Source organism: Lagopus muta, chromosome 1, assembly GCF_023343835.1.
Source record: "Lagopus muta isolate bLagMut1 chromosome 1, bLagMut1 primary, whole genome shotgun sequence".
In the NCBI taxonomy this organism is placed as follows: Eukaryota; Metazoa; Chordata; class Aves; order Galliformes; family Phasianidae; genus Lagopus; species Lagopus muta.
In genome coordinates, this window is record NC_064433.1 from 132061172 (window position 1) to 132086953 (window position 25782).

The following is a 25782-nucleotide window of genomic DNA, read 5'->3' on the forward strand; positions in this document are numbered from 1 at the left end:
ATTGTCAGCTGATTTTCTCCTCTGAAAACACACGTTATTTACTGCCTTGAAGAAGGGTGATACCTCTGACTGGCAATTCATTTATTACAGCTGTACGGGGGCACACTGCACCCTGCTGCAGTCATCAAGAATTCAACCTAGTATCCTCTACTGTGGTTGATTTTGCTGCCAGCAGTGGCCAAACTGCTTTATGAGCACATTACAGAGCTTGGGAAAGGCTCAGGACCTCTGGTTGCCTCCATTTCATGGTTTGTCCCCCTTTGTCACGCAGTTCATTTTTTTTCCAAAGTCATGTGTAGCTGTGTTGCAAGGTTTTATATGTTCTTTCAAGGGTTGAGTGTGTGGTGACAGCTGAATCTATTATTTCTCCAACGTATGAATGCTGAAGGGTTGAGCCTAGGCCCAAAAGAAACTATCACTAGCAGCTGAGCTAGGAGGCATCCATTCTCAGACATCCAAAGCCAGAGGGGTGTTTTCAACTCACTCTGCAATCTGGTTAGTTTATGAATGAATTAAACTACTGGCTAGAAAAAAAACAAATAAGATTATTCTCAATGAAAGAAATTCTGAACAAATAGACCTTGGAATTCACCACAAACTCAGTCTTTGGGGATAGGGCCTTTCTTCTCCCTCAGCTCTTTCATCACACAGAAAATGTCAAGTAAAGGCCTTTCCAGTAGCTGCATGAACAGTGGATGTGCCTCCAAGGGTCTGTTTGGTGTGGTGCAGAGCAGAACCACAGAAGCAGTTTTCATCCTGGAGCGGCACTCTGAAACATAGCTGTCTTGATTAGCAGAAGGCTATAACTGCCACACTTAAACCTGCATGAAATGAGTATCTTGCTTGAATCTTCTCTCATTACTGCAAGCTTTTAGATTTTCGCTTCACCGAAAGAAATAATCATTCCCACCGTTGCTTTGCACAGTCAAATAGTGGGATTAATTTGACTTTCACATGTTCATTTCACATATATGTCCTTTAAACCTTTTTATTATTTTTTTTTTTTCCCCAGTTAGCAGCACAAGGCTGAAGTTGCATGTAGGACAAGGGGGATTGGAAGGAACAGCCTTAAGTTGTGCCAGTGGACGTTCAGGCTGGACACTGGGAAAAACATCTTCTCCAAACAAATGGTGATGCAGTGGCACAGGCTGCCCAGGGAAGTGGTGGAATCATCGTCCCTGGAGGTGTTCCAGAACCGTGTGGATGTGGCACCGAGGGACGTGGTCAGTGGGTAATACTGGTAGTAGGCAAACACCTGGACTAGATGATTTTTGAGGGCTCTTCCAACCTTAATGATTCTATGATATAGTACATTTTTATGCACAAAGCCGCAGATCTACTCCCAGGCATTTTTACATTTCTTTGCTCCAGCATCCCCCACTTTCTCACTTCAGTGAAAAGCGTAGGCCAACCAAAAGCTCATCAAATTGATCTTTGCAAACAGGCTGTATACAACTCCTTCAATTGCCCACTACTGTGAAAAATTCAAGATGTTTGCTTTGCTCAGGAATCCTTCTCCTTTCCCACTCTTACTTAAGTGCAGCTTTGAGTTGTTTACGTTATGAATCACTACAGCTCTAAAGACCCTCAAAATTGTGAAAGCTGACCTGTAAGCTCTGGCATACTCATGCTTTGAGGGCACCTAGGTCAAATTCAACATGACAGGCATATCTTACATAAAACAGGTTTTCACTCTGCCTGCAGGTTAGGAAGATGGTCCTAACCAGCTCTTCTCTGTAAGATGCTGTGAAGTCTGTGAGACAGTACCTCAAAGGCAGACTGATCCTAATACGCTTGCACCAGATCTTGTTTCCCCACTCAATAGCAAACCTCAATATCCACTACAGAGTGAGAAGCCTAGGAATCTTCTCAAGGGAAAGCTTTCACTTTCAGTGAGTTAGTTAGAAAAGGCCTAGGAGTTTGTTTAGAGGAGAATATACTTGTTATTCTGCACCAATAGAAAGAAGCAAGAGAATCACCTCCACCAACAGCACAAGGTTTAAATAGTCACCAGGTAGCCAGTAGAGCAAGGAGGAGAAAAGTTTAGCCTCCTATGAGAGATAGCTCACTGCAGCTCTCCAAGCAGTAAAGCATTAAAGCAAAGGGTAATCAACTCGTAAAGAAGAATTAACCTGTGAGGTGCTAAACTAACCGCACTGAGGCCACGATAAATGTTCACATGAACATGTCTTGATTCCTCTGCCTGCTCTACAACCTTTACCTGAAAACACATTATAGAAGTAAACAAGCAATTTTAAAGAGTTACTTGGGCTGTATGCTAGACCAAGAAAATAAGGCAATCACATTTCTGTGGAAATGAAGCTGTGGAAAGAAAGGAGAACAGTGTTGCTTTCTGGAAATTTTTATTACAATCTTTAAAAATGCATTAAAAACAGTGGAAAAAAATTACAAAGAATTAAACAAATTAGTGCTGAGTCCCATTATTCAAAAGTGCACAGATCAGACCAGAAAAAGCAAGTTTCACTGGCTACCAGTTTGTTCCTTAGGCACACCAGTATTTTTGGAAGTTTTCTTGGGAAGGAGCTGAGGGAGGATATTTGGCATAACCCCTCCTTCAGCAATGGTCACACAGGAGAAGAGCTTGCTCAGCTCATCATCGTTTCTCACAGCCAGCTGGATGTGTCGGGGCAGGATCCTGGTCTTCTTGTTTTCCCGTGCAGCATTTCCTGCCAGCTCCAGGATCTCCGCAGTCAGGTATTCCAGCACTGCAGCCATGTAGACTGCAGAACCGGGGCTGATCCTGTCAGAGTAGTGGCCTCTCTTCAGGAGCCTGAAGACTCGACCCACAGGGAACTGCAGACCAGCCATGGCTGATTTTGCTTTCTTTGGTGCAGCTTCAGGCTTGCTAGCCACTGTAAGTTTCTTCCCTCGCCCAGACATTCTGAATAGCACAGAGAGACAAAGAATTGGAGATTTTCACTGTACCCAGGTGCTTAGGATACAGGTAACTGATAACAAGAAGAGATAAGCAAGGATAGTTACACTTTGTACTCTTCTACTTCAAGAAGAAAGCTTGTTCCTTTCATGAGGGTAGGAAGAGCTACTCACTTAAGTTCATTAAAAATAACTGCTACTGCCTCTTAGCAGCCTATTTTTGAGAGAGAAGAGTGGTTTGAAAAGTTATCAGTAAGACTTACTGAAACAAACAAAGAGCTCAGAAAAGCAGTTTTTCAATTATTCGAATGTACTGGAGATTGAGACAAGATGAACCACCTTGCACAAGGTTTGTCTTAAACAATAACTTATCTCAGTATCTATCTAACTACTGTCTATCTACTCTATCAGTATCTATCTTACTAACTTATCTCTTTATCTAAAGGCCAAGGCTGCCTCTTTTTCCAGGAGAACTCAGTATTCAAACTTCCTTTATTGTTATATTAGATTTTCTGAATTCACATTAAATATAAAACTTCAAGGACTTATACAGCCCACAAAGCCTTATCTGAGGGAGACAAAGAGATTTGCACTATAGTTTCTAAATTTATTCTTAAATAGATTTTTCTGGTTGCCATAGAACTATGGAGACTACTGTGCATGAGAGAGAAAGAATCAACTTGGACATAGTGTTATTACAAACATAGAAATAGATTTTACTGTCAATTTACTAGAATAGCAATCAAGAAATTCAGTTCAGCTAGAAAATATCTGCAGTTAAAGTGGTAAAAATACTTGATTATCCTATTTATTCAGACTTAAGATAAAGTTTAACTTCTAGTACAACTGTTTATAATATAAAAGAACACATATCATTAGACTAACATAGAAAACATAGTTTTTAAATAGAGAAGCTTAAATACTTAAGAAATAACAGAATAAAGTTTCAAAGGGAAGAAGCAAAACAAAAAGCCTACCCTGTATCAAAGTCTAAACAAAGCCAAACTATAGCTTATTACCTCCACCTTCAAACAAATGTTTTTAGGTTAGCTTACATTGCAGATATACTATGTTACACAGACAGTTTCTCTACAAAGTCACCCCAACTTTTTCCCTGAGCTTTATAGATGAAAATGATATCCTGTTACCTTCCAAAGAGATATTTTTAAGCCTAATTTGTGCTTTGCTATAGCCTACAGTCAGAGACAAACAGTCCTGAAAAAAACCATTTCCTCTAACCTGGAGCAGTGACTTTTATGAGCAAGATTTTCTCCCCATTAGTGGGGTCACCTGGACAATTAATGAGTCATTCCCACATGTGGTTCATCTTCTTCCAAACACTTGACTGGAGGGAAAAGGAAGAAATACAGACACTCTGAGGTAAATCCTTCTTGGAGTGGGAGTCTACGCTGTCTTCAAAGGCTAAACTACACTTATAATCTCTGTGCTCATATCAAACTCTTAGTTGTTGGGGATGGAATGTTTCTGTTCATGTACCGCATGTAAAAATCAATCCTTCCTTTCCTGCTAAGGCTTGATTTAGACAAGTATATAAAGGAAATGTGAGTTTTAATCAAGAAAGAGGAAGGGAAACGGAGTAACATGGGTGCTTCCTAGGTAGAGGAGGCCTTTCAGCAATGAGAATGGAGAAAGACTGCTAGCTTCACTTGTACTCTGTGAGCAAAACCCCGTGAAATTATGTGAAGGGAATGCTTCTAAGGTGTGTGATGCTTCAGGTAACTCAGGACTTAGTCCCAGAATATTGGCTTCTGGTGCTCAGGGTCATTGGTTAGTTCCTCTGAATTGACTTGGGTAAGAATCTTACCTAATACAAGTGAGTGTTTTCATACAATCACAGAATGGCCTGGGTTGAAAAGAACACAATGATCATCTGGTTTCAACCCCCCTGCTATGTGCAGGGTGGCCAACCACCAGCCCAGGCTGCCCAGAGCCACATCCAGCCTGGCCTTGAATGCCTCCAGGGATGGGGCATCCACAGCCTCCTTGGAAATCTGTTCCAGTGCATCACTACCCTCTGTGTGAAAAACTTCCTTCTGATATCTAACCTAAATTTCTGCTGTCTCAGTTTAAAACCATTCCCTCTTGTCCTATTACTATCAACCCACATAAATACTCATTTCATTCACCTTGTAAATAGTGAGTGTACTTTTTGTGCTTATGCCCTTTCTGTATTTGTTTCTAGGTGTCCAAAATAGGTTCCAAGAGCAACATGCAAGAACCACATGCATGAACGGTATTTTCAGCTTCAGAAGATGGTACTAAACCATCAGGGTCCCTTTAAAGCTCAGGTCCCGACAAAACATTTGTATGCTGAAAGCTGCATAAGCAGGTAAGCCTTCCGTTCTGCTTGCTAGCTGTTAACTGTGGGTCAGAACCAAAATACTTTGGCTCCTAGAGGGGGCCTGCAGTAGATTCCAAAACTGCAATTCTAAAAACCTCAGCACAGATGCTGGCTTGAAAGTTCTTATGTAATCTATAATCGTGGCTCCAACACCACTCAGACAACGGTGATGAACATTTGGCGCACCTAAACATCAAGTTGAGTCTTCCCCTCCTTCAGGGCCATAGGAGGTGGATATGAAACACATTCCATGCATCCAAATATTCATTTTAACCATCACTGTCAACTGCAGCTGTGGCTATCAATCTCAAAGGGAGGACAGGTGATTGTGCCTTCCATTCAGTAGAACAGGCTAGCAGTTAGCACAGCAAAAATCTAGCTGGGTTGCAAGGAGACATAATTTTTTATTTCAGTCCCTTGGTGGAGCACAGAAAAAGAACAACACAATCTCGAGGCCTGCAGACTGGCTGTGTGAGGTAGTTTCTGGGGACACGGGATGAAGCTCCCCATTCCTGAGCGTGCTGGCTAACAAACTACAGCACAAAAATGAAGAAAGAATTTTTTTTGCAGGATTCAAGGTGTGTTTTTTAGGAAATGGGGTGCTGGCCCCAATGGAACAATGAAGGGATGGATTTTCCTACACGTCTGTGTGAAATTCAAGCTCCAGAGGGGCTAGGGATCTCATACCCAGCCCACTCCTCTGTGGTGCTCAAAACCAATGTCAAAGTGACTATCTAGGCACCACCTGAGGGTGGCTGGGCACAGACTCCCCAGCTCAGTGATCACAGCCCCAAACTGCTGGATTTCAGTCCTTTCCTTCTAATGTGGAAAGGACTGCCTGGATTTTCAAACAGCTCGCTTGCGAGAGGCAGACGAGAGACCCACAGTCCGTAGCCGTATGTCACAAGCTCAGTGTCAGCCGTGGAGCCGAAAGCACCGAGCCTCCAATCGGGAGTGGGCCGCGTTCACAGCAAGCCATGCCTTATTAGGCGCTCCGGGAAGCGGCAGTGGCGACACGGGCCCCGCCTCGCCCCCGTTCGGCAGCGCCGCCTCTCCGCGCCGCGCACGCCGGGACTGGCCCTGCCCTGCGCCGCCGCTCTCCGGGCCGCGGTCCCGCAGGCAAGATGCAGGTGAGAGCTGGAAGTCGCGGCAGTCCGGCCCTGCCCCAGTCCCCGTGGCGCGGGGGAGCCCGGCGGAGCGGCGTGCAGAGCCGTAAGGGCCAACGGCCTCGGCCCCGGGCCTTCCCGATGCTCCTCCGAGCGGGGCTGCGGCCGTGCGTGGCGTTGTGGGGCGCCGGGTTGGGCTCTTCTCTCTTTAAGGGCGGTGTGCGTTTTTTGCTGTTGTAGTAAGCAGATGGGTGGGTGGCTTAAGCGCTTCTGCGTGTTGACACATGGCAGGAGTGCTAAAAAGTCTGCAAGTACTGTGCCTTGGGGTAGAGAAGAGATGTGGTCTCACAGAGTCACAGAATTGTAGGGGTTGGAAGGGACCTCCACAGATCATCTAGTCCAGCCTCCCTGCAAAGCAGGCTCCCTACGGCAGGCTGCCAAAACAAAACCAACCTGGTGTGTAGCTTAAAAACATTTCTACTGAGTTTCTCAGCAACGCAGGGGTGCACATTGGGCTTTTTTTTTTTTTGGGGGGGGGGGGGGGGGGTAATTGGAACTTCATTGCGAAGGCTTTTAAAATTCAGGAGCAACCTCAGTACAGACCTAGATATGTTCCCTCACAGTGGCCTTACCTTGAGAGACTGTGTGCACTTCCCTTCAAGCACTGGCTTAGTAGTGATCACAGCACTTCCAGACCTTGTACCCTGCCAAGATGTGCTCTGGAATAGAATCAAGTTACTTCTCATGGGGCTACAAGGAAGCCTTGGTGTCAGGAGGATGCATGCTGTGGCTTTCTGATGCTATCCGGATGATTACACTTCATCACTGTGCTGTTTCCTGAAAAACTTGCTTGAATGTAGAAAGCTCTCCTCAAATACCTGTCATCCACTTCTTGTTTTACTGTAGGACCCAGAGAAAGACACCGAGTGGAATGACATCCTGCGCAAGAAAGGTATCCTTCCTCCAAAGGAAAACAGAGAAGAGCAGGAGCGTGCAAAGGAAGAGGAGCAGCTTGAAATCCTTCAGAAATCCCTCGGTGGGTGCATGTGCCTGTGAAGCAGTGTGTCCTCTTCTAAACCTGTAGGGCATACCAAAACTAATTCTTGTACAGGGTTAGCTGTACAGGAACACCTTGTACAGGGTGTTGCCTCTGTTAACAGTATCAGACAAACACGTTCCAGAATATATGGCCTCTTCCAGAGCAGGAAGGCTCTCTTCTTGATGACAACTCCATGATTTTGAAATGTTTACATGTATACAGTTGCAATAAGAACTGTCTCAGTGGAGTATGTTTATGAATGTACAAATAAAACATCTCATAAACATGATCATTGTATGCATCCTCCGTTATTAAGCCATCCCCACTGTATTATATGTTTGTGCTGCAGTCACAGAGCTTGAAAGCTAGCTGTGGTTCTTCTGTACCAGCATAGCCAGCCTTTGGCTTAGAATCGTTGTTGTCTTTACATCTATGTGTATAGAGTTCATAATATTTTCTAAAAAAAAAAAAGTAGTGTAATATTGGAGAGGAAAAAGACATATTTCCCGTACATAAAATATATTTCCCATACCTAAATTCTGTTAGACTGAAAGGCTGATGAGTTTTGTTCCCAGAATGATATATTTGCTGATTTGATGTTGCTTCTCTTCTAGTGAAAACGTATGAGGACATGACTCTGGAGGAGCTAGAAGAAAACGAGGATGAATTTAATGAAGAAGATGAGAAAGCTATTGAAATGTACAGGTTAGAACATCATGTGGAACTTGGCTTTAATGAAATCTTTTTTTTTTTTTCTTTTTTTTTTTTTCCTTGTGTATCTCTTGTGATTTCTACCATCTAGCTTGGTAGCGTAGCATCTGCAGAAGTATCAAATTCCTTTCATGGAGCACAATTGTACTTACTGCATGTTGATGCTCAAAATGTGGCTCAACTATAATAACATCTGTAGCCTACTTCAACTTGCTTTTATCGCTTTGGGGTTTCAACATATTTGTGACCTGCTTCTAAAATCTGGGTTTCAGTCAGGTACTTTAAAATGTATCTATTTTTAAGATCTCTTTCCCATTCTCTATTGTTCAGACAGCAAAGATTAGCAGAAATGAAAGCAGCTCAAATGAAGAATAAATTTGGAGAAGTTCTGGAGATTTCAGGAAAGGATTATGTTCAAGAGGTTACGAAAGCTGGGAAAGGTATATGGGTAGTCCTGCACCTCTACAAACAGGGGTAAGATCTTAATTATTTAACCTCTAAACCTTTCATGGCTCGTGACAAGTGTATAGTTAATGTGGAAATCGAGGAACTGAATCTGGAGTTAAAAGAATTGTTAGTAATTTGCTTTCTGTTGGCTTCAAGACAGCTCAGCTTTGTTGTTGAAATGGTGTTACTGTGAAGTGATGCTGTTGGTATCTTAATTAAAAATGAGCAACAAAAAAAAGTAACAACAAACAAAACAAAGAAAAGAAAAAGCCACATCAACTTCTAGTGGTACTAATTTAATGGGAATGCCAGAGAACTGGACAACAAAAGTAGTCAGAATTGCTTTCAGTACATTGGTCTTCCCACTGAACTGTTATTTCTGACTCTTTTTTTTCTGGAGAAGACTGCTATCAAGTGAGTCCTTTTTTAGTTTTTCTTATACGTTTCTCTTGCTGTTCTTGACAGAATTCCACTCTGTGCCTTAATAAACCAACATTTAAGTGGACTTGCGAAGAAGTACAGAGATGTGAAATTCATCAAAGCTATCTCTACCACCTGCATACCCAACTATCCCGATAAGAATCTGCCTACGATATTTGTCTACCTTGAAGGAGACATCAGAGCTCAGTTCATTGGGCCTTTGGTGTTTGGTGGCATGAACTTGACGAGGGATGGTGAGTGCCTGCATCCAACTGCTGTGAACATCTTTGCAAGAAGCTAAAGAGGTGGAGGGAGAATTAGGAGAATGGAGATCACTAAGAGCCGCGTGATGAGTTGGTTTTGCTGTTATCTTCTCCCCACCGTTTGGCTCAACAACACATGATAGCAATATTGTAAAAGCAGCAAGTATAGGCCAGTGTACAGGTATTTAGAAAGCTGTGGATTGCAGGAGGTTGGCAGGGAGTAATATCATAAAGCAGTGCTTGGAGACAGGTATACGATGGAATAGGCTCTAATTGTTGGAAAGTAACTGGAACAAATGCAATTCCTGGATTTCACTGGAGATAAAAGGAGGATACTTGTTGGCTTTCTAGGTAGGTGTATCAGTACAGATACTTTCAAGCTTTTGCAAAGGCATCTTGATCTGAAATGAGCCTCAGATAAGGAGTACTTCAGGTCCCTGCTGAATGGTAGCAGTTGCCTGTGTTGCGGTAGGATGGAAAGAGGATTTTGTAGTGTGCTTTATTTTGTTCATTTAATAAAACCCTAAAGTTTGCAGGTTACATTGAGTACATGCTGTAGAAGATGCTCTGTTTGACGTGTCAGAAAAAGAAAAGCTCACCTGTGAAACCGCTAATTTGAGAATAACTAACTGTATATAGAGGTTGTCTCATTATACATTGAAAGGAACAGTGGTAGCAGAGCACACAGTTATCTTTCCCCCATTTTTAGCACATAAATAATTGATTGAGCTAGCTTAAGTCTGTCACAGAGAAAAGCTGGGCACTGGAATTCTGTACTTTCATTTCTTCCCTCTCTAATTCTAGGTGATTTCCATTGGAGATTGAGTAAAGTGTGTGCTTGCATTCGTTAGTCTGTAAAGTCTGAAGAAAATTAGGTTTAATGATGGATTTTCCAGCAGGACTAGGAGAAGGGTTTCAACTGAGTGTGTTCTATTGACTTTCCTCTACTTCTGGGAAGCAATCCAATTTGAATCTACTTAGTAACAGGCACACTACTGATGGGGAGTTTTGTTTTGTTTTTTTACTGTCTTGCAAATGAACTAATAATCAGTGCAAGGAGTAGCTGGAAAGGGGTGAATTGCACTTATGTAAGTATTTTTCAGGGATATACTTTACAATTCAGGTATATTGATGGAATAACCTCAGTGGCTAAAGAAACGTAGCTATTCTGCTTCTTCTGACTGTGCTGAGCTTGCTGTTTGATGCAGACAGCTGTAATCTCTCAGCAGTGCGTGTTCAAACCTGATTTCTCTCCTTAAGTGGATAGAAGGAGGTTGTGTTCTTTCAACAGGGAAGTTGCCTTATGCAAAGCTGCTGCTCTGTGTCCATTGTCTCTGACATAACCCGTTGTAAAGGGAGCCAGGAGGCACAAGAAATGACATTGCAGGCTCAGAGTACTGCTCTGCAGACAGCCCAGGGCACAGAGCCACCCAAGTGGTTGAGATCTGAGTCAACACTCCTAATCTTGAAGGGAGGACTTGGCTGGAGTGGGATGAGGGACAGGGCAGGGGAGCTGAGATGGGGTGGCAGGGGAGGGATAGAGTATGGCCCTGGTTTTGATGATATTCATGGTAGTGTGGTAAGAGAAGCCAGCTTGGGAAACAAGGTGGGAAGAACTGAGGAGAATTGTCAAGATCAGAGGTCCTTTTTCCTTTTGAGAGTAAATCAGAAAGGTGAGGAGCTGTGTGTTGAGGTAAATAAATCAGCAGATATCAAAAGGCGTCAGAGATAGAAAACAGCCTAGTCTGCTTCCCCTTATTCATGACATTCTTATTCTGCTCTGTGTAGAACTGGAGTGGAAGATCTCGGAGTCAGGTGCCATCAAGACAGACCTTGAGGAGAACCCCAGGAAACAGATCCAGGACCAGCTCATGTCCTCCATTAGGGCATGTGTCCAAACCAGGGGAGAGAGTGACTCAGAGGATGACTAACTCCTGCATCAGCATCAGGATTGATACAGTACACTTGCAGCCAGTGTTCCTGCCTAAAAGACTGGAGGTGCTCATCAAGATCTTCCTGAACCCCAAAAGTGGAACATTTCAAGACAGCCATTTATCTAGAAATTTAAAGTCGGTGCTTTTTTGATTTTGGTGATTGATTTTGGGTATTTTTCCTGAAAAAAAATTACTGCAGCTTTGAGATCATGAGATTGAGAGCATTGAGATCATGAAAGACTTTTTATATTACAAAGCCTGAGTAAATCTTACTCCAAGTTTTAAAATATAGGTATTGGTAGATACAAAAGTCTCTTGTTATTATTTTCTTAGTGAACTGCTGACACTTTTTTTTAACATAAAATATGAAGTGACCTAAAGCGTAATAGTTTAACTATGTTAGTATAAAAATTCATCTTAAACATGGTGAGTTACAGCATGGCACTTGGTCTTCTGTTAACCTGTCCTGTGTAGATGCTGGATGGAGAGAGTGGACTGTGGAGAGCTCAGGGAAGTGACATGGGTGCTGCTGAAAGCCACGTTGTGGGCCCTTTGCAGTGGGGTGTTGGCAGAACGTCTAGCACAAGTGGGAGAGCTGGGGGCCCCAATGTCTTCAGAGATGCATTAGTGATGGTCAGTATCTTCTTGGACCTGCTAAGTCCAGAACTCCCTTTCATGTACGTGAGTTTGCTTAGCAGCAGTATTTTGCCTTTTGCAGCACTGTCACCTATTCAGGAAAGAAGATTCAAGTTAGTGGCATTCCAGTGTGAAATTACTGACTTCCACTTACTGAGAAGTTCGATGCTTTACTACAATAATGCCATTGCCATATGGAAGGGAAAACAATGTTTGAAGAGCTAATCTTATCTTCCTATATTAAAGCAAAAATAAAATACTCTTCTAGGTAGAGCAGTAGTAATTGAAGTCTTAGTTCAACTCTATCTCTTCCTGTCCTGAATTATAGCTATTCTAACATTGAGCTGTGTGCTTATTTTGGATTGGAACAGTAGACACTAAAATCTTTCTCTTTGAGATCTGCATAGGGATTTGAGTGTAACTTAAGTCTTTTTTTTTTTTAAACACACTGTGGAAGTGAGTAAAATGCAGCAGGATACAGGCTGATAAATATTAGTTATTACATTTTGTATGTATTCACACATTTCTTGACAGTGGGCTATGCAAAGTGCTATCAGACCTGAGCCTTTTTGGTGCTTCCCTGTATCTCCTTACAATCTAGGAAAAGGACAACTCTTTCTCTGCAGAAAAACCAATAAGTGACTTCTAGAGAAGTCATTTACATTAAAAAGATTCTAGCAGAAGTCTGCATGGTTTTTCTTTGCTCGTCCTTTTTGAAGTGTGCATTGTTTCACACCTTGGAATGACCTCTGAGCATATCAGCTGGGTTTCTTTAGGAGGATGCTAATGGAGAGGAGCAACCACCAAAGGGCATTTGATACAAAAAGTAAAGCAAGAGCTAGTTTGAAATAAGACCCTCTGTGAGATGGTTCAGTATGAGTGTCATATCCTCAGCCTTTCTCTCTCCACATTTGCTGCTGTTAGCAGTTCAGCTGTCTTAGAGCAGGCACAGCTGCCATACTCTTCTCAATTTATTTTTAAAGCTTATCAACTTTCCAGTAAGGAGAGCAGAAACTCCATTTTGTGTCATTGCTGCAACATATTCAATTTAAAGTATAATCTAAAAAGTAGCTAGAGCTCTGGATGCATTTTTGCTTCTGTTACTAGCTCTCTTGAGCCTCTTTAAGGAAGGAGGGTGGTGATAACTGCAGGGTAGGCTTTTGTGGTTTTCTGGACCGCTGGTTTCTCCTGTTATGGTCCGTGAATCAATACAGTATTCTGTCTTCAGTCTTTGCCTCCAGCACATCTGTGCCTGTCAGATACTTTCATCCAAGGACTTACAGTGAGAAATCTTGCTCTGGTTTGCCATGCACATCTTCCTGTACTGATAATGTCTAGTCTCTATTCAGCACTTTCTTTTCAGTTTTTAAATACATATCTGTGACCAGGACGGGACAGCCTATGTACTGCGAACCCTTAATATCAGACCACTGAAGAGGGCATGTATTTAATAGCATGGGATAGTTTGGAGGTGACCATGAGAGGTCTCTCACCAAGTCTCCTGCACAAAGCAGTTTGGACATGCACGAGAATGCACCTGCTACTGCTGATCATTGGGTAGCTGAAGGACAAAATGCATCTGATGACCAGACCATAGGAAATTGCTATGTGCCTATGACTTGTACCATTTTTTACTCTGTATTCTTGTACATCCTGTACTCTGAGATGCTTGATGAGTTGACATGTGGGGTGCCATTAGAGAATATCATCTTTAATGGGGTAGATGGGACAATAACAGAAAACCAAAAGAGGTTGAAGGTTCTGCTGAGCTACTGACACTCATGCAGAGCATCATTTTTAATGGTCTCTGTGCTTCCTGGTATTTGGCTAAGTGTGAAAACAGTTCTTTGTAATCCTGATCTCTTTCTTGCCAATTGTATTGTCCTGATCAAGGCCTTTTGTAGAAATTAGATCTCCGGTGGAGATGGATAATGAGCTCTGTTTAACCTTTCAGCACAGCAGAAACTACGGAAGCATTCAGGTAAGGGGAATGAGCTTTCATTTAAAAGGAAGCCAGTTGCTAAATAGCAAACCAAACCAGCCATTAATATCCATAGCAGAATGAGGCAACGTAATGTGGGAAAATAACTGGGGAAACCGAATGCTCATTTGCAAAGATTTGGGGCGCTGTCACTAAATGCACTTCTGATATTTTTGCAGCCTGGCAACAATTAGTGTCAGATCAGTGATCTCTACTGTGCACTGAGGCTCTGGAGAGTCAAAGGCACTGATCTTGTAAAGCCTGCTGAGTTTCATAGAAGATCCTGTTCTATGCAGTGCTATGAGAGCATCGCTGACTCATCCCACACAGCAGCAGTGCCTGAGGTGGGAAGAAAAGTAACCATGGGCCATAGAGAGATGCGGATGATTTACCATTAGTGGACAGTCACTCGAGTTCTTTCTATGTGTGTGAAATGTGAGTAAACCTGTAGTCATAAGGAGTGCAGCCTTCACAGTGTGGGTCTTAAGTCTGCTGCTTACACGGGTTTTATATGCAGGCAGATTAAGTTGATGGCAGGCTGCCCTGATCCAGCTAAGTCTCCACTCTGATCTTCCTCTACCTGGATCTGCTTGCAGGGATGATCTGCACTCATCAAATCCTGCCAAACCTGGAGGGTAACAATTTCCATGTGCTTTGTACACACAGAGCCCTGTGTTGTGTACAAGCATGGTAATGAAGGGGAAAAGCCAGTTCTCCAGGTTCTTAGACCTACCATGGCCAGGGTACCTGTGCTTGGACACAAGTGTTCTCAGAAGCTGGATTTTAGGAGGTGATTTTCATCAAACTTCAGCTGTATTTTTGTTCCTGTACTGCAAGTTCAATTTCACAATAGTTTATCACTATTCTCTCAAAATCCAGAAAGTTCTACTTTTCAGAGTCTGTGTAGCAATATGAATTAACATTTCTAATGCAAACCACAGTAACTTATCTTGGACTAACTTGTTTTGTAAGGGGGGAAAAAAAAAAAAAAAGCACCGTAATATGAATCTTTTTCTGCATATTTATTGGGATTAGATCATGTCTAAAGGAACACTACTGTTGCTAAGATCAAAGGGGACCGCTTTCCCTTCTCTATATGCCAGTCACATCCTTTAAAACCACTGCATTGCTAAACCTAATCTATTCCCTGTCAATTGTTGGGAATGCAGCATGTATCCAGTTAAACTCATTCCTCATTGCAGCCCATTTTAAATCACTCTTCATTTCAATTTCATTTAGCTAATTCAGTCATCAAAGGAGTGCGAGAGGCATAAAGTACTTCATTGATGCGCTTATCTCGTCACAGAATTAGAAAAAGTACTGAATATCTTTGGTCTACTTGCAGGAGGCTTTTGTGATGCCAGGAGAGGATTCACTCCCTCCCTTGGAAGAGTTTTGAGCTTCAGATGAGAACCGTTGAGAAGAAAATCCAAGCAGTAAGAGTCTCTCTAGACTTGTGTGGGAGATTGATGAGCGTTCCAACTTGTTTTTATGTAATGTGTTCAATCTTTCATTTCCTGACATGGCACCATTTTTTGCAGGCCTTCAGCAGATTAATTTTAATTTACAGAGCTGACTGATGGAATTGAGGTCTGATAAGAAATGGCAGGAGAAACATCAAGTAGTTCTGAGGTCATTTCCATTTCACACTTAACGTGTTAAGTGATCAAGGAATGACATAACTTAAAGTGGAACAATCCCATGTAATAGGTGTTAACAGACAATTAATGAGCTGAATGTAATCTTTACAATCAATATTTGTAAGCCTCTGGATTGATATATCTACTATAAGAAGCCACATTTCTTCCAGTACATTGAACAGCTTAAGCACAACATTATTTATGAGGCTCCAGCTTGTGGAGGCAAAAGTCACAACAGCTGCCAATGAGAGCAAGATTTTCCAGACAGCTGCTGCCTACTTGTAAAGCGACACTGCCTCTTGCTATGGCATGTGGCAATGAGTTGATGGTTGGGCTAGTTGTGGTCCTTTCCAACTTTAATGATTCTATGATCCTGATCCCACTCATACCCATTGGGAATACTGCCATCAACAAGGAAGGCAGCAGAACCAACTACATCGCAGTTTATCCATCTGCAAAATCATACAGACCACGTGGGAGTTGGGAGACCTCATCAATTGCTTGCTCATATGAGGATGTTTGTTACAAAAAGCTGAAAGCAGTGATATTCAGAGCCTTCAAGGTGACAGCTGCTTTCTGTAGCATTGTTGTTCCTGGGCTCAGGCAATGAGAGCAGGAGAAAGTCAGCAGTAGTCCCTATTGAAAGTTGATTTCTGCTATGACACTAAGGCATGGGCAAGGAAGTGCTTATTTTGCAACTTCCTTTTGCAAGGAAGTGCTTATTGTAAAAGGTTGCAGAGTTTGTTGGGATGAAAACACAAGAGAACGTGCAAAACTTGGAGTTGAATTTCCTGGCTGGTCGCTACCCCAAACTTCTGATTATGTCTAAGTAGCAGATGTAATGGGGCTGGGGAATGAATAGTAACCAGATCCTGCAGGGTGACCCAGGCCTTACAACCTCTCCTGATGAGACAATGGGTATGGATGCCGGATCTTTCAAGTACCCCCATGGGAGAACACCCAGGTTGCTGTTCTCTGTGTTTAGACGGTGATGTGCTAATAGAGAAAGCAAGTTAGAGACGAAATGTTTGCTAGCTCAGAAAGAAGCTCAGGTCTTATTGTTTGAGGACTGGAACAAGCTCATCCTACTTAGGGAGTCCTACTGAAGGGCTCAAAGTGTGCTTCAGGTATTTTTGAATTTTCAGAAAACGGGAGGGATGAGCAGCTCCACAGCGTCACCTCTCAAAAGCGTGCCAGGCACGAAGTAACTGCAGTTGTGCACAAGATGGCAGTGTTCTCCACAGAAATAAACTTGCTTCCTTACTATGGTCTGTGTGCTTTTAGACACAGTGCTGGTTTCAGTGAAGTATCAGTGGCAGTACTTGAGATGCTGTGTGCAGTCTGAAGTCTGTTAAGAAACAGATACACCAGCTGTATGTCAAGTATGTCTCCCTGTGGGCACATGTGAATCTCTCCCATGGGTTTCTGCAAGCTTTAACTATTGACTTGACTCTGTTATACTGCATATGAACATGGCATCTATAGCATTAATTTCACAAGACTCTTTTTCAGGAAGGATGCATCTGTCATCATGTTGGTTGTGAACAGCTGGCCGTACACACTTCCCATTTCCCATCTGTATGGATCCAGGCATCTTGTCCACACACAAAAAAAAAAAAAAAAAAAAAAGTCACTTCTAAATCATTCCTCAGCAAGAACTTGGCTCCAAAACCAGCAGAGGCTGAGGAGTGGGCCCAGCCTGCCTAAGCCAGAGCCTCTGTGCGTGAGGTGATCATACGAAGATCTCTGTGATGTTCTCCTGTATGGGAAATGTTAGGTCACAGTCTGAACCAGTGATTGAGCACCTGGTGAAGAGTTGTAGCCAGCACAGGTGGGGCACAGGTGGAAGCAATTCATCTGTGCGACCAGAAGGGGTGGACACCTCCCTAACCTCATGTAAGGGCTGGCAGCCGCAAGGGAAGCATCTCTATTTGAGATTGTTGTTTGCAGGCTGTCTGGTGAGCCCCGATCCCTGGAAAGGGGTAAACAATTCCTTCTTTATTTCTGGATTGTGACTGCTATGTTTCTTAGATTTAAAGCAACTGTATCTGCTGCTGCCTATCCTTACTTCACCATGAAGCGTAACCAGTTCAGAAGCTTTTCAGTGGCTACCATGTTCTGAGCAAAATAGGAGGGATCTTAGTCCTAATGCGATAATCTTTACACAGCTCTTGACTTACCTCCCTGCTACAAAGGGTGATCCAACTCATCTTCATAGGTTCTCTTTCCTCTTTCTTCCTGAAGATGCATTTGTGCAGGACTGTGTTGCTTTGCAATTTGTTTTATGAAAGAAGAAAGAATTCAGATTGCCCCTATTTTTTAATGATCAAAAGCAGGTATGATGAAAAGAATAGTGGTATCCAAATAGTTTCCAAAGCAAAGCAGGGCTCTACACGAACACACTGAGAAATGGCCAAAGAGGAGCTGCCTAGAACATCATCAAGTATATCCACTAACAAGAAATGTGTCAGGGTAGACATAAAATCATAGAATCGCAGATTCATTGGAAAAGACCTCTCAGGTTATCCAGTCCAACTGCCAGCCCACCACACCCACTGGCCATATCCATCTATGTCTCATCCACGTGCTCCTTTAACACCTCCCTGGGCAGCCTGTGCTAGTGCCTCACCACTCTTTTTGGGAAAGAAATTGTTCCTGATATTCAACCTTAACCTCCCATGGCACAACTTAAGGTGGTTTGCTCTCATCCTATCACTGTTACCTTGGAGAAGAGGCTGACCCACACCTCACCACAATCTCCTTTCAGGAAGACATCTCTCCTTACATTCAAGCTGGCTGTGTGTGATCTCTGAAGCATCAGGATCTGAAGCCGTGTTTTGCAAAGCTGTAGAACTGTTCTATGAGATTTCAAGATCCCCTGTCTGGGGAGACCAAGCTTGCAAGGTGCGGAGTCACTCAGAACAGAACAAAACAGCTATGTTAAAGGCAGTAAGTGAAGTTTCTCACAATAGACAGGCTAGTGGGCAGCCTGCCCTCTCCCTCAGAGCCCTGCCTGTATGGGATGCTGCAGATACATTATAAAATTCCCTTTTCTAAGGGCTCTCCAAGGGCATGTGTGTATTGCATGGTGGGCACAGCGGACCAGGAAATCTCTGGCTGCCGTGCAGTGCTTGTCCCAACTTGCTGTGCCCACTCTGTACATCCTGTCAGGTGAATAACATTCTGCTATCAGAGCCCCTGCACAGCTTTTCAAACCTTAAATAACCCAGCCATGTAATCGCTCCAGGAGGTAATTAAACCACCTGCTTATCAACAGTGGAACAGCAATGGAGAGTTGGGATCTAGATTTTGTATGAGATAGCCTTTTCTTTTGCAGGTTAGGTCATGAAACATCAAGACAAATGTCCTGGACTTGGGATTTCTGCTTCTGGCATAACTCAGTAGCAATACTTGATCTGGTGGCTTAGGAACCTCCAGTTTTGCAGCGTTGCTATAAGAACATCTTCCTTCAAGACAGAATCCTAATGCATCTTTTTAGAAAAATGAATAGGACACTTTCAAAAAGTCTAAACTGTGCCCAGATCATGATAATTTGGAGAACATCACACACATGTTTCTGTCTCAATGCAGAGCTGGTGCCTCACTGCATCAGGTTTTAGCCTAAGCTGTGATGGACTGAACTTTTTTTCTTTTTACCATGGCAACCTCACTATGGTGATTTCAGGGCTTGGAAGCTTTATATTTATCTTGACCAGCATGAAGAAGTCTGAAGCTCATTAAGTGGGAAAGGTGGATGGATAGCATATGGAACACACTGCACAGAGACAGCACTTCCCTTCACAGGGCAACTGGGTCACTCGTATTATCTCCTCTGGCTGCAAGTTGCCTTTTGGACATACTGAGTCGCTAACAGTTCTCTCCGTCCCAAGGGAAGAAAATCCAGACAGATGGCTTCAGAGAAAACCTTGCATCTTTAAGGCAAGATATGTTCCTGGAACAATAATTAATGCTGGTGGGATTTTATTTATTTATTTATTTATTTATTTTGAGAAGCTTGGAAAGAATTCAGTATCACCAGAGGGCATTAACACAGAGCCTAGCAGAGGACAGAGAAAGATAAAGAGGGGAAAAAACAGCTACCACAAAACAGTGATCCTATTAAAATGACATTGAAGAATTCTATTAGTGCTCTTTGCCCCCTCGCCTGCCTGCCTTCAAAGATTCCAGGCAAAACACTGCTGTCAGTCAGATAAAGCTGAGTAAATCTCTGCTAGAGGTGACATTCACATGTGGCAGAGAGGCACCAGGACACTGGGCAGTGGAAACACTGCACCCGTGGTGCTGCTGCTGCTGACTCTTACGGCTGTACCCTTTAAGTAGGGGCAGAACAGCTTGATCCTACAGTTGTCTTTCCCTTCCCAAATTAGTCACTTGCTTAGGTGTTCCATTTTGTTTGATACTTGATGCTACAGACTGTATCGCAGTGTTCCCCAAAATAAGGATGATCTGGGGAGTCACACAAACTGAAACTGAAGATTCCTGTCTGTCCAAGATCACAGAGAAAAGGTGGGACCTCATTCCCTGCTATTAGACCTTCTCATTCTCACTTCCTGAGCTTGTCCTGCCAGTATGTTTGAACAAATGCCTGTTTATACAGGAGTATCTAGTGCACCATGCTCTGGATTAAGGATGTACTGTCAACTTAAACACGTTCAAAATAAGGCTATTGATTTCACTCCCTCCCAGTTATTTTAGCAAGAAAACCTATTTGGATCCCAATCAAAGGCATAATTTATTGCTCTTTGTAGAAGAGCAGATTCTCTTTTACCTTTGACAATTGCTATAGATAGAACAGAAAACTCATACAGCATCCTGAACAAATGTCTGTGCTTTCAGCACAGATAATGCCTGAGTGGAGCACTGTCTGCAGTGCTGTGATCCTGGACAGATATGGACCAGCTGCAGTGGATCTGGAAGGGAGCTGCAGGAAGGATCAGAGGGCTGGAAATCACAACCTACCAGGAGGAATGACTGCACTGGGGCTGCCTTCCTTAAAGAAAAGAAGATTAAGGATGGGGGAAGGGAGAGTGATAGTATTCCTCAAATATGCTGTTGACAGAGCAGGAAAAGAATTGTTCTCCCTGGTGGAAAGCAAAATAAATAACGGGTTCAAATTGCAACTAAGATGACTTAAGTTAGGCATTAAGAGAAAGATTTCTAGCAGGAAGAAAAGTGAAACACTGAGCAGATTTGTGTGATGAGACATTTTGCAGACCCCACTGGAGGTCTTTGAAACCAAGTTAAGCAACCAGTGCTCCTTGGCAAAGGAAATGAACAGACAGCCTCAGGAGGATTGTCCCTGTGCTACAGGTACTGGGACTGCCACCACATTTTAGAGGAAAATAGTTCACATGGAGAAAAGCTTGTCTAATGTCAAAGAGGTGAGTTGCAGAAATGAAAGTTTTTAATACTTTGTTATCTCTTATAACCTTTTCCAATCATCCAGTCAAGCATCCTATGGTTTATGAGTTATGTCAGCATTAAAACACAAAAATAGCTCAATGTAAATTGTTCATTAGGCTTCCGTACAGGACTGAAGTTGGCAGCTTTGAGCCACTGACTTACCATAGAATCACAGAATCATTAAGGCTGGAAAAGACCTCTCAGATCACCCAGTCCAACCAGCAGCCCACCCCCACCATGCCCACTGACCACATCCCTCAGTGCCACATCCACACTGTGCCACTGCCCCACCACTCTTTCTGAGAAGAAATTTTTCCCAATATCCAACCAACTGTGCTGCTCTCTGGAGAGTTCATCTTTTTCCAGACCGCTCAGGTGAGGAAGGCGGGTCTCTCTCCTGCCTTCATCAGGGGCCTTGTGCACTCAAAGGGGGGTGGGAGAATACTATCTGGGTGATGCATGAATCAGCACTACTGCTTTGAGCTGCTGCATCAGAGGATGGGAAGAGATAGCATAGATGAGCAGTGACTGCCAAGTTGGCCACAGCACCCCGGCACACACCATCAAGTCTTTCTCCTCTTCAGTGCTCTGCTTTCAGCAGAGGGACAGTGTTTACATCCCACAGGACTTGGTGAAAAAGCAACTGGTAAGGATGAGTAGTATCAGTGAAAAATGTCCTCATCTACTGGGTGAGGTGATGGCTGGGAGAGAAGAGGGGAGCTGCAGTCCCCATGCAGCTAGTTTCAAGCCCAGGCAACCCATGCACATGTGCAGGGAGCCCTCTCACAAGCGTCCTACTCATTAGAGTTTAATCATTTGCTGATTGTGCTGGCTGGTGAGCTGATGTAAATGGAGATGATCCCTAACTAATGTGAGACCAACTCTAAGGAGTATTTTCAACAATGTCTGAAGACTCTTCAGTCACTCACTGACTGAGCAGAAACATCAATAAATCTATCTGGGTACTCTCTCCCCACACTCTAGGTACTTTTAAAGATATGAATTTGTCTGAGGGAGTCCTGGTCTGGAGTTGTGCGAAGTGGGGACACACCACCAGTTGAAGGGTCAGAGGGCCAGTAGTTTCTATTAGTTACATTGCAGTTGGACAGGAGCTGAAACCCTGCCCTTCAGCCTGACTCCGCTGGAGAGAGCACACAGCTGCAAACAGCTGTCAATAAGGAGAAAGCTGATCTAGCTGCTCTCACCTTTTGCTTTTTCTGATGTGGAAGAAAAGGAAAAGGAAAGGAAAAATCATCTCACAGGAAGCTATACACAGATTATTTCTCTTCTTCTCCTGAAGTGAAAGGCATCCCTCTTGTCTTGCATAGGATGCGAGTTGCATGCTGAGACACCATGCGGTTCTGAACTCTCCCCAGTAAAGCGATTGAGGGTGAAGGAATGTGGAGATTGGCAGGAAGATCTGATTGGCAGGGCCATTATGAGTGTGCTGTGTTCTTTCATTACAGCTCCTATTGCTGGCCTGTGTTAGCTGGAGGGGATGAGGTGGTCAGGATGTTCCCTCTGGCCATAAAAATCTATTAACCTCACTGTGCACCAGGCATGGCTCGGAATTCCAATGCCTGTCCACCATCTGAAAGATCCGAAATACTAAAGTCAGCAGGGTGTCTCCATTCTTTCTGTCAAAGTCACTGGAGAGAAGCTCCTTGGCAAAGGTTCAGCTGCCAGACATGGCTGGGTTTTGGGGCTCTGCAGCAGGTGTGGCTAGGAGAGGACCTTTAGCTACTTAGAAAAGGATGAAAAGCAGTGAGAGGTGGGCCACTACATCCCTATCCTCACTGATGGTGCTGCTTCCCTTTTTAAAGAATGGATAGAAGAGAGAAACTCACTGGAGACTTGCTACTCTTTCCTACAAAAGGAGATCTCTTGAGCACAAGAAATTAGGCTACCCCAGAAATAGGCCAGAAAACCACCATATTCTAGAGATTGACTTTCATATATACATATATATATATATTCACATACAGGGCATATTTAGTGGTTGGTATTTTTTGCACATATAGGACATAGTAGACCTAGTGAATTTTTGAGTGAGGCTCCTCCTTACTTACCAGCTTCTTAGGGTACAGTTTTTGGAGAAAGGGGCTACTGAATTCTTCTAGTTAATTTGGTAATCTGCTTAGAAGAGTGAGAAATTCATCTACCTGAAGTTAGGTATCTGAATATAAAAATGTCCCATCCTAGGCTGGCGGCCCTTTTCTTCCCTTTATAATTAGTAGGAAGAAGCATAAGAGCTGGCAGAGGCTGAAAAGACAGCTCACCTTTGGAGATGCCTATTTTTCTGCATCATCTATAGGAAGAGTCTTGAGGGACCAACAAAGACTTCAGTACTTGGCTGACACAAACCCAAAGTGAGGGTCCCAGAAGCTATCAGGTTGCAATGCTTCTCACAGCTAATCTAATCATGGAATCATTAGGGCTGGAAAAGACCTGTCAGATCATCCACTCTAAAAGCCAGCCCACCTCCCCCATGCCAACTGACCATGTGCCTCAGTGCCACATTCACACAGTTCTTGAACACCTCCAGGTACAGTGACTCCACCAACTACCTTCCTTGGCAGCCTGTTCCAATTCACCACCACTCCTTCTGAGAAGAAAAATTTCCTAATAACCAACCTCAACTTTCCCTGGCATAAATTGAGGCAATTACCTCTTGTTCTGATGCTGTTACCTGGGAGAATGCCATCTAAATGGCATTAGAGAAAAAAAGCAAAACAAAACAAAAGAACACTATATAGTAATCAATCATTAGCTTAATTAGTTCCAAGCATGAAATCAAACAGATCCAACTGGAAGCTGCATCCAGCCTGTGGGCTGACTCCATCTGGTGTAGCTCCACTGCTTCATGGTGGGACATAGGAGGATGATGGGGATGAGGTGGTGGGGAGGTTCAAAGCCTCCTGCCATGCCCACATGCATCCAGCCAATCCCTTGCCCTGGGAAGTTCTGCCAAGTGCAATCTCAGGGCAGACATCTGGACTGCAGGTGCACAGAGCCAAGGTTTGGACCACCCCCTGGGTTAAGGCATTCTTTTTGGCCAGGGAGAGGCTCAGGGAAGTAAACATCTTGAATCTCATATTGCGCAGCCCTGCTTTTGAAAGTGTGAAATAAATGCTCAGATGCACAGCCTGTGGTGTGGTATTTTTTGGAGGAATTCTCACAAAGAAAATGGGACCTTGTGTTTTCTGACATTCACTTTAAATAAAAGGCATTGTGAGGAGTTTTACAGAATGCCAATTAGGCTCACATGTTCTCAAGCAAGAGCACTGCGCTTCACGTTGACTGAAGTCACTGTGTAGCAGGAAAAAATCTGAGAGGTTCATGAGCAACTTATCACAGGCTGCAAAGTCTGACTTCTCCCTCTGAGCCATAGGAGAGCTGCTGGCAGATGGGATGACCTCCCTTACAAAAGCTGTACAAGAGAGGAGCAGCCCAGCTTTTGGGCTGTGAGCAAGGCCTGAAACAGAACCTGGGAAGGAGAAGGTCTTCTGCTCTTAAGGGCTCATCTAGGCTTTTCTTTCAGCTACATCAGTCCATCTAGGAGGAAATAAGACCACATTATTTATTATGACTTACTTGCATCTCTGACAATCACAGCTACAGCAACACTGCTCTTAATTCCTATTAGGTGACTTAGGACCTACTTCAATATTCCGATGAAGTTCAGTACTTTAATGTTTGTAAATAACTTTGTCCATTTAAGTCTTACAAGTTCCTCCTCATAAGTCTTGTGAAGGATCTAGAGCACAAGTATTAAAGAGAACTGCTGAGGGAGCTGGAGTTGTTCAGTCTGGAGGAGAGTCAGGGGACAACTTATCGCTCTCTACAACTGCCTGAAAGGAGAATGTGGTGAGGGAGGAGTTGGCCTGTTCTGCCAGGTAACAGTGATAGGACAGCCTCAAGTTGTGCCAGGGGAGCTTCAGATTGGATATTAGGGAAAATTCTTTCTGAGAAAGAGTGGTGATGCAGTGGCACAGGCTGCCCAGGGAGGTTGCAGTCACCATCCCTGGAGGTGTTTAAGAAATGTGTGGATGAGGCATGCAGGGACGTGGTCAGTGGGCATGGTAGGGGTGGGCTGCCGGTTGGACTGATCTCAGTGGCCTTCCAGCCTTAATGAGGGCTGCCTGTAAGTTCTGGGACTTCTGCTGTCACAGGACAAACTGTGCTCTCTGGTCACCAGCAAAGCCTAGCTGCCCTGTTTTAGGCTCTCCAGCAGGTTCTGGCATAGCTCATAGGTGATGTCTGATGGAGACAAAGCACTTCTTCATCCTGTATAAACCTTTCATTATTCCTATCTTGCGCTCACTGCCATAATGGGCCAGGAAAATGCGAATGGAGAGGTGCATACTGCAATACTGCAATGTTATGGCACACCTTTCCAGTGCTGTGGAGCACAAAGAACCTATTTTTCTTTTTTTTTCATGCAGCAGTAATGCTTGGAGTCTAACAGTATATATATATATATATGGGAACTGTTGAGTCATGGCCTGAACCACTGATTGATCACCTGAGGAAAGGACTGAGTCAGCCATGGGAGCACAGGGGAAGGCAATTCAGCTGTGTGACAAGAAGGGGTGGAACCTGGCTGCATCCCTCCTAGACCCTATTTAAGGGCTGGCTACCACTAGGAAGGGATCTTTTTCTGGAGATTCCTCCTCTGAGGAGACTTTGTTGTGAATCTAGATCTTTGGTTGCAGATGTGCATTTCTTTCCTGTTTGTTTCTTTTCCCATTTTCACCTTGGTAATCTATCTAGCTGTAAAACCCACTGTAACAATATAAAATAGAGTGAAGGTAAATTGAAGCTATTTACTCTCAATTTTTATTCACGTTACCTCTACATCAGCACACAGGTTTACTTTCTGTCTCTGGTATGAAACAAAGGGAGCATCTCTAACAGTGATACA

The 25782-nt window shown here is 43.5% G+C and overlaps 3 protein-coding genes across 4 annotated transcripts in view; 2 read left to right on the forward strand and 1 right to left on the reverse strand.

Moving 5' to 3' along the window:
* Window positions 1–25782, forward strand: part of RPL31 (ribosomal protein L31) — a 288373-nt gene that overhangs the window by 70917 nt on the left and 191674 nt on the right. The gene's annotated exons all lie outside the window — the stretch shown is intronic.
* On the reverse strand, window positions 1778–4122 carry LOC125700834 (histone H2A-beta, sperm-like). The gene is made up of 3 exons (XM_048962056.1): window positions 4044–4122; window positions 3004–3109; window positions 1778–2902 (listed from the first exon to the last, which is right to left on the reverse strand). Exons 2-3 carry the CDS (start codon window positions 3045–3047, stop codon window positions 2482–2484), a joined length of 465 nt encoding a protein of 154 aa, XP_048818013.1. The 5' UTR covers window positions 3048–3109; window positions 4044–4122; the 3' UTR covers window positions 1778–2481.
* Window positions 6280–13208, forward strand: PDCL3 (phosducin like 3). Its single transcript, XM_048961921.1, has 6 exons — window positions 6280–6387; window positions 7270–7399; window positions 8017–8107; window positions 8444–8587; window positions 9026–9234; window positions 11032–13208. Exons 1-6 carry the CDS (start codon window positions 6382–6384, stop codon window positions 11172–11174), a joined length of 723 nt encoding a protein of 240 aa, XP_048817878.1. The 5' UTR covers window positions 6280–6381; the 3' UTR covers window positions 11175–13208.

Excerpts from the sequence above, each read along its gene's own strand:
- LOC125700834 (XM_048962056.1), bottom strand. The coding sequence starts at position 3,047 with ATGAAAGGAACAAGCTTTCTTCTTGAAGTAGAAGAGTACAAAGT. Across the intron at positions 2,903-3,003 it reads GAAGTAGAAGAGTACAAAGT|AATGTCTGGGCGAGGGAAGA; the intron begins GTAACTATCCTT and ends TGTGCTATTCAG.
- PDCL3 (XM_048961921.1), top strand. Across the intron at positions 7,400-8,016 it reads AATCCTTCAGAAATCCCTCG|TGAAAACGTATGAGGACATG; the intron begins GTGGGTGCATGT and ends CTTCTCTTCTAG. Across the intron at positions 8,588-9,025 it reads CTGCACCTCTACAAACAGGG|AATTCCACTCTGTGCCTTAA; the intron begins GTAAGATCTTAA and ends TGTTCTTGACAG.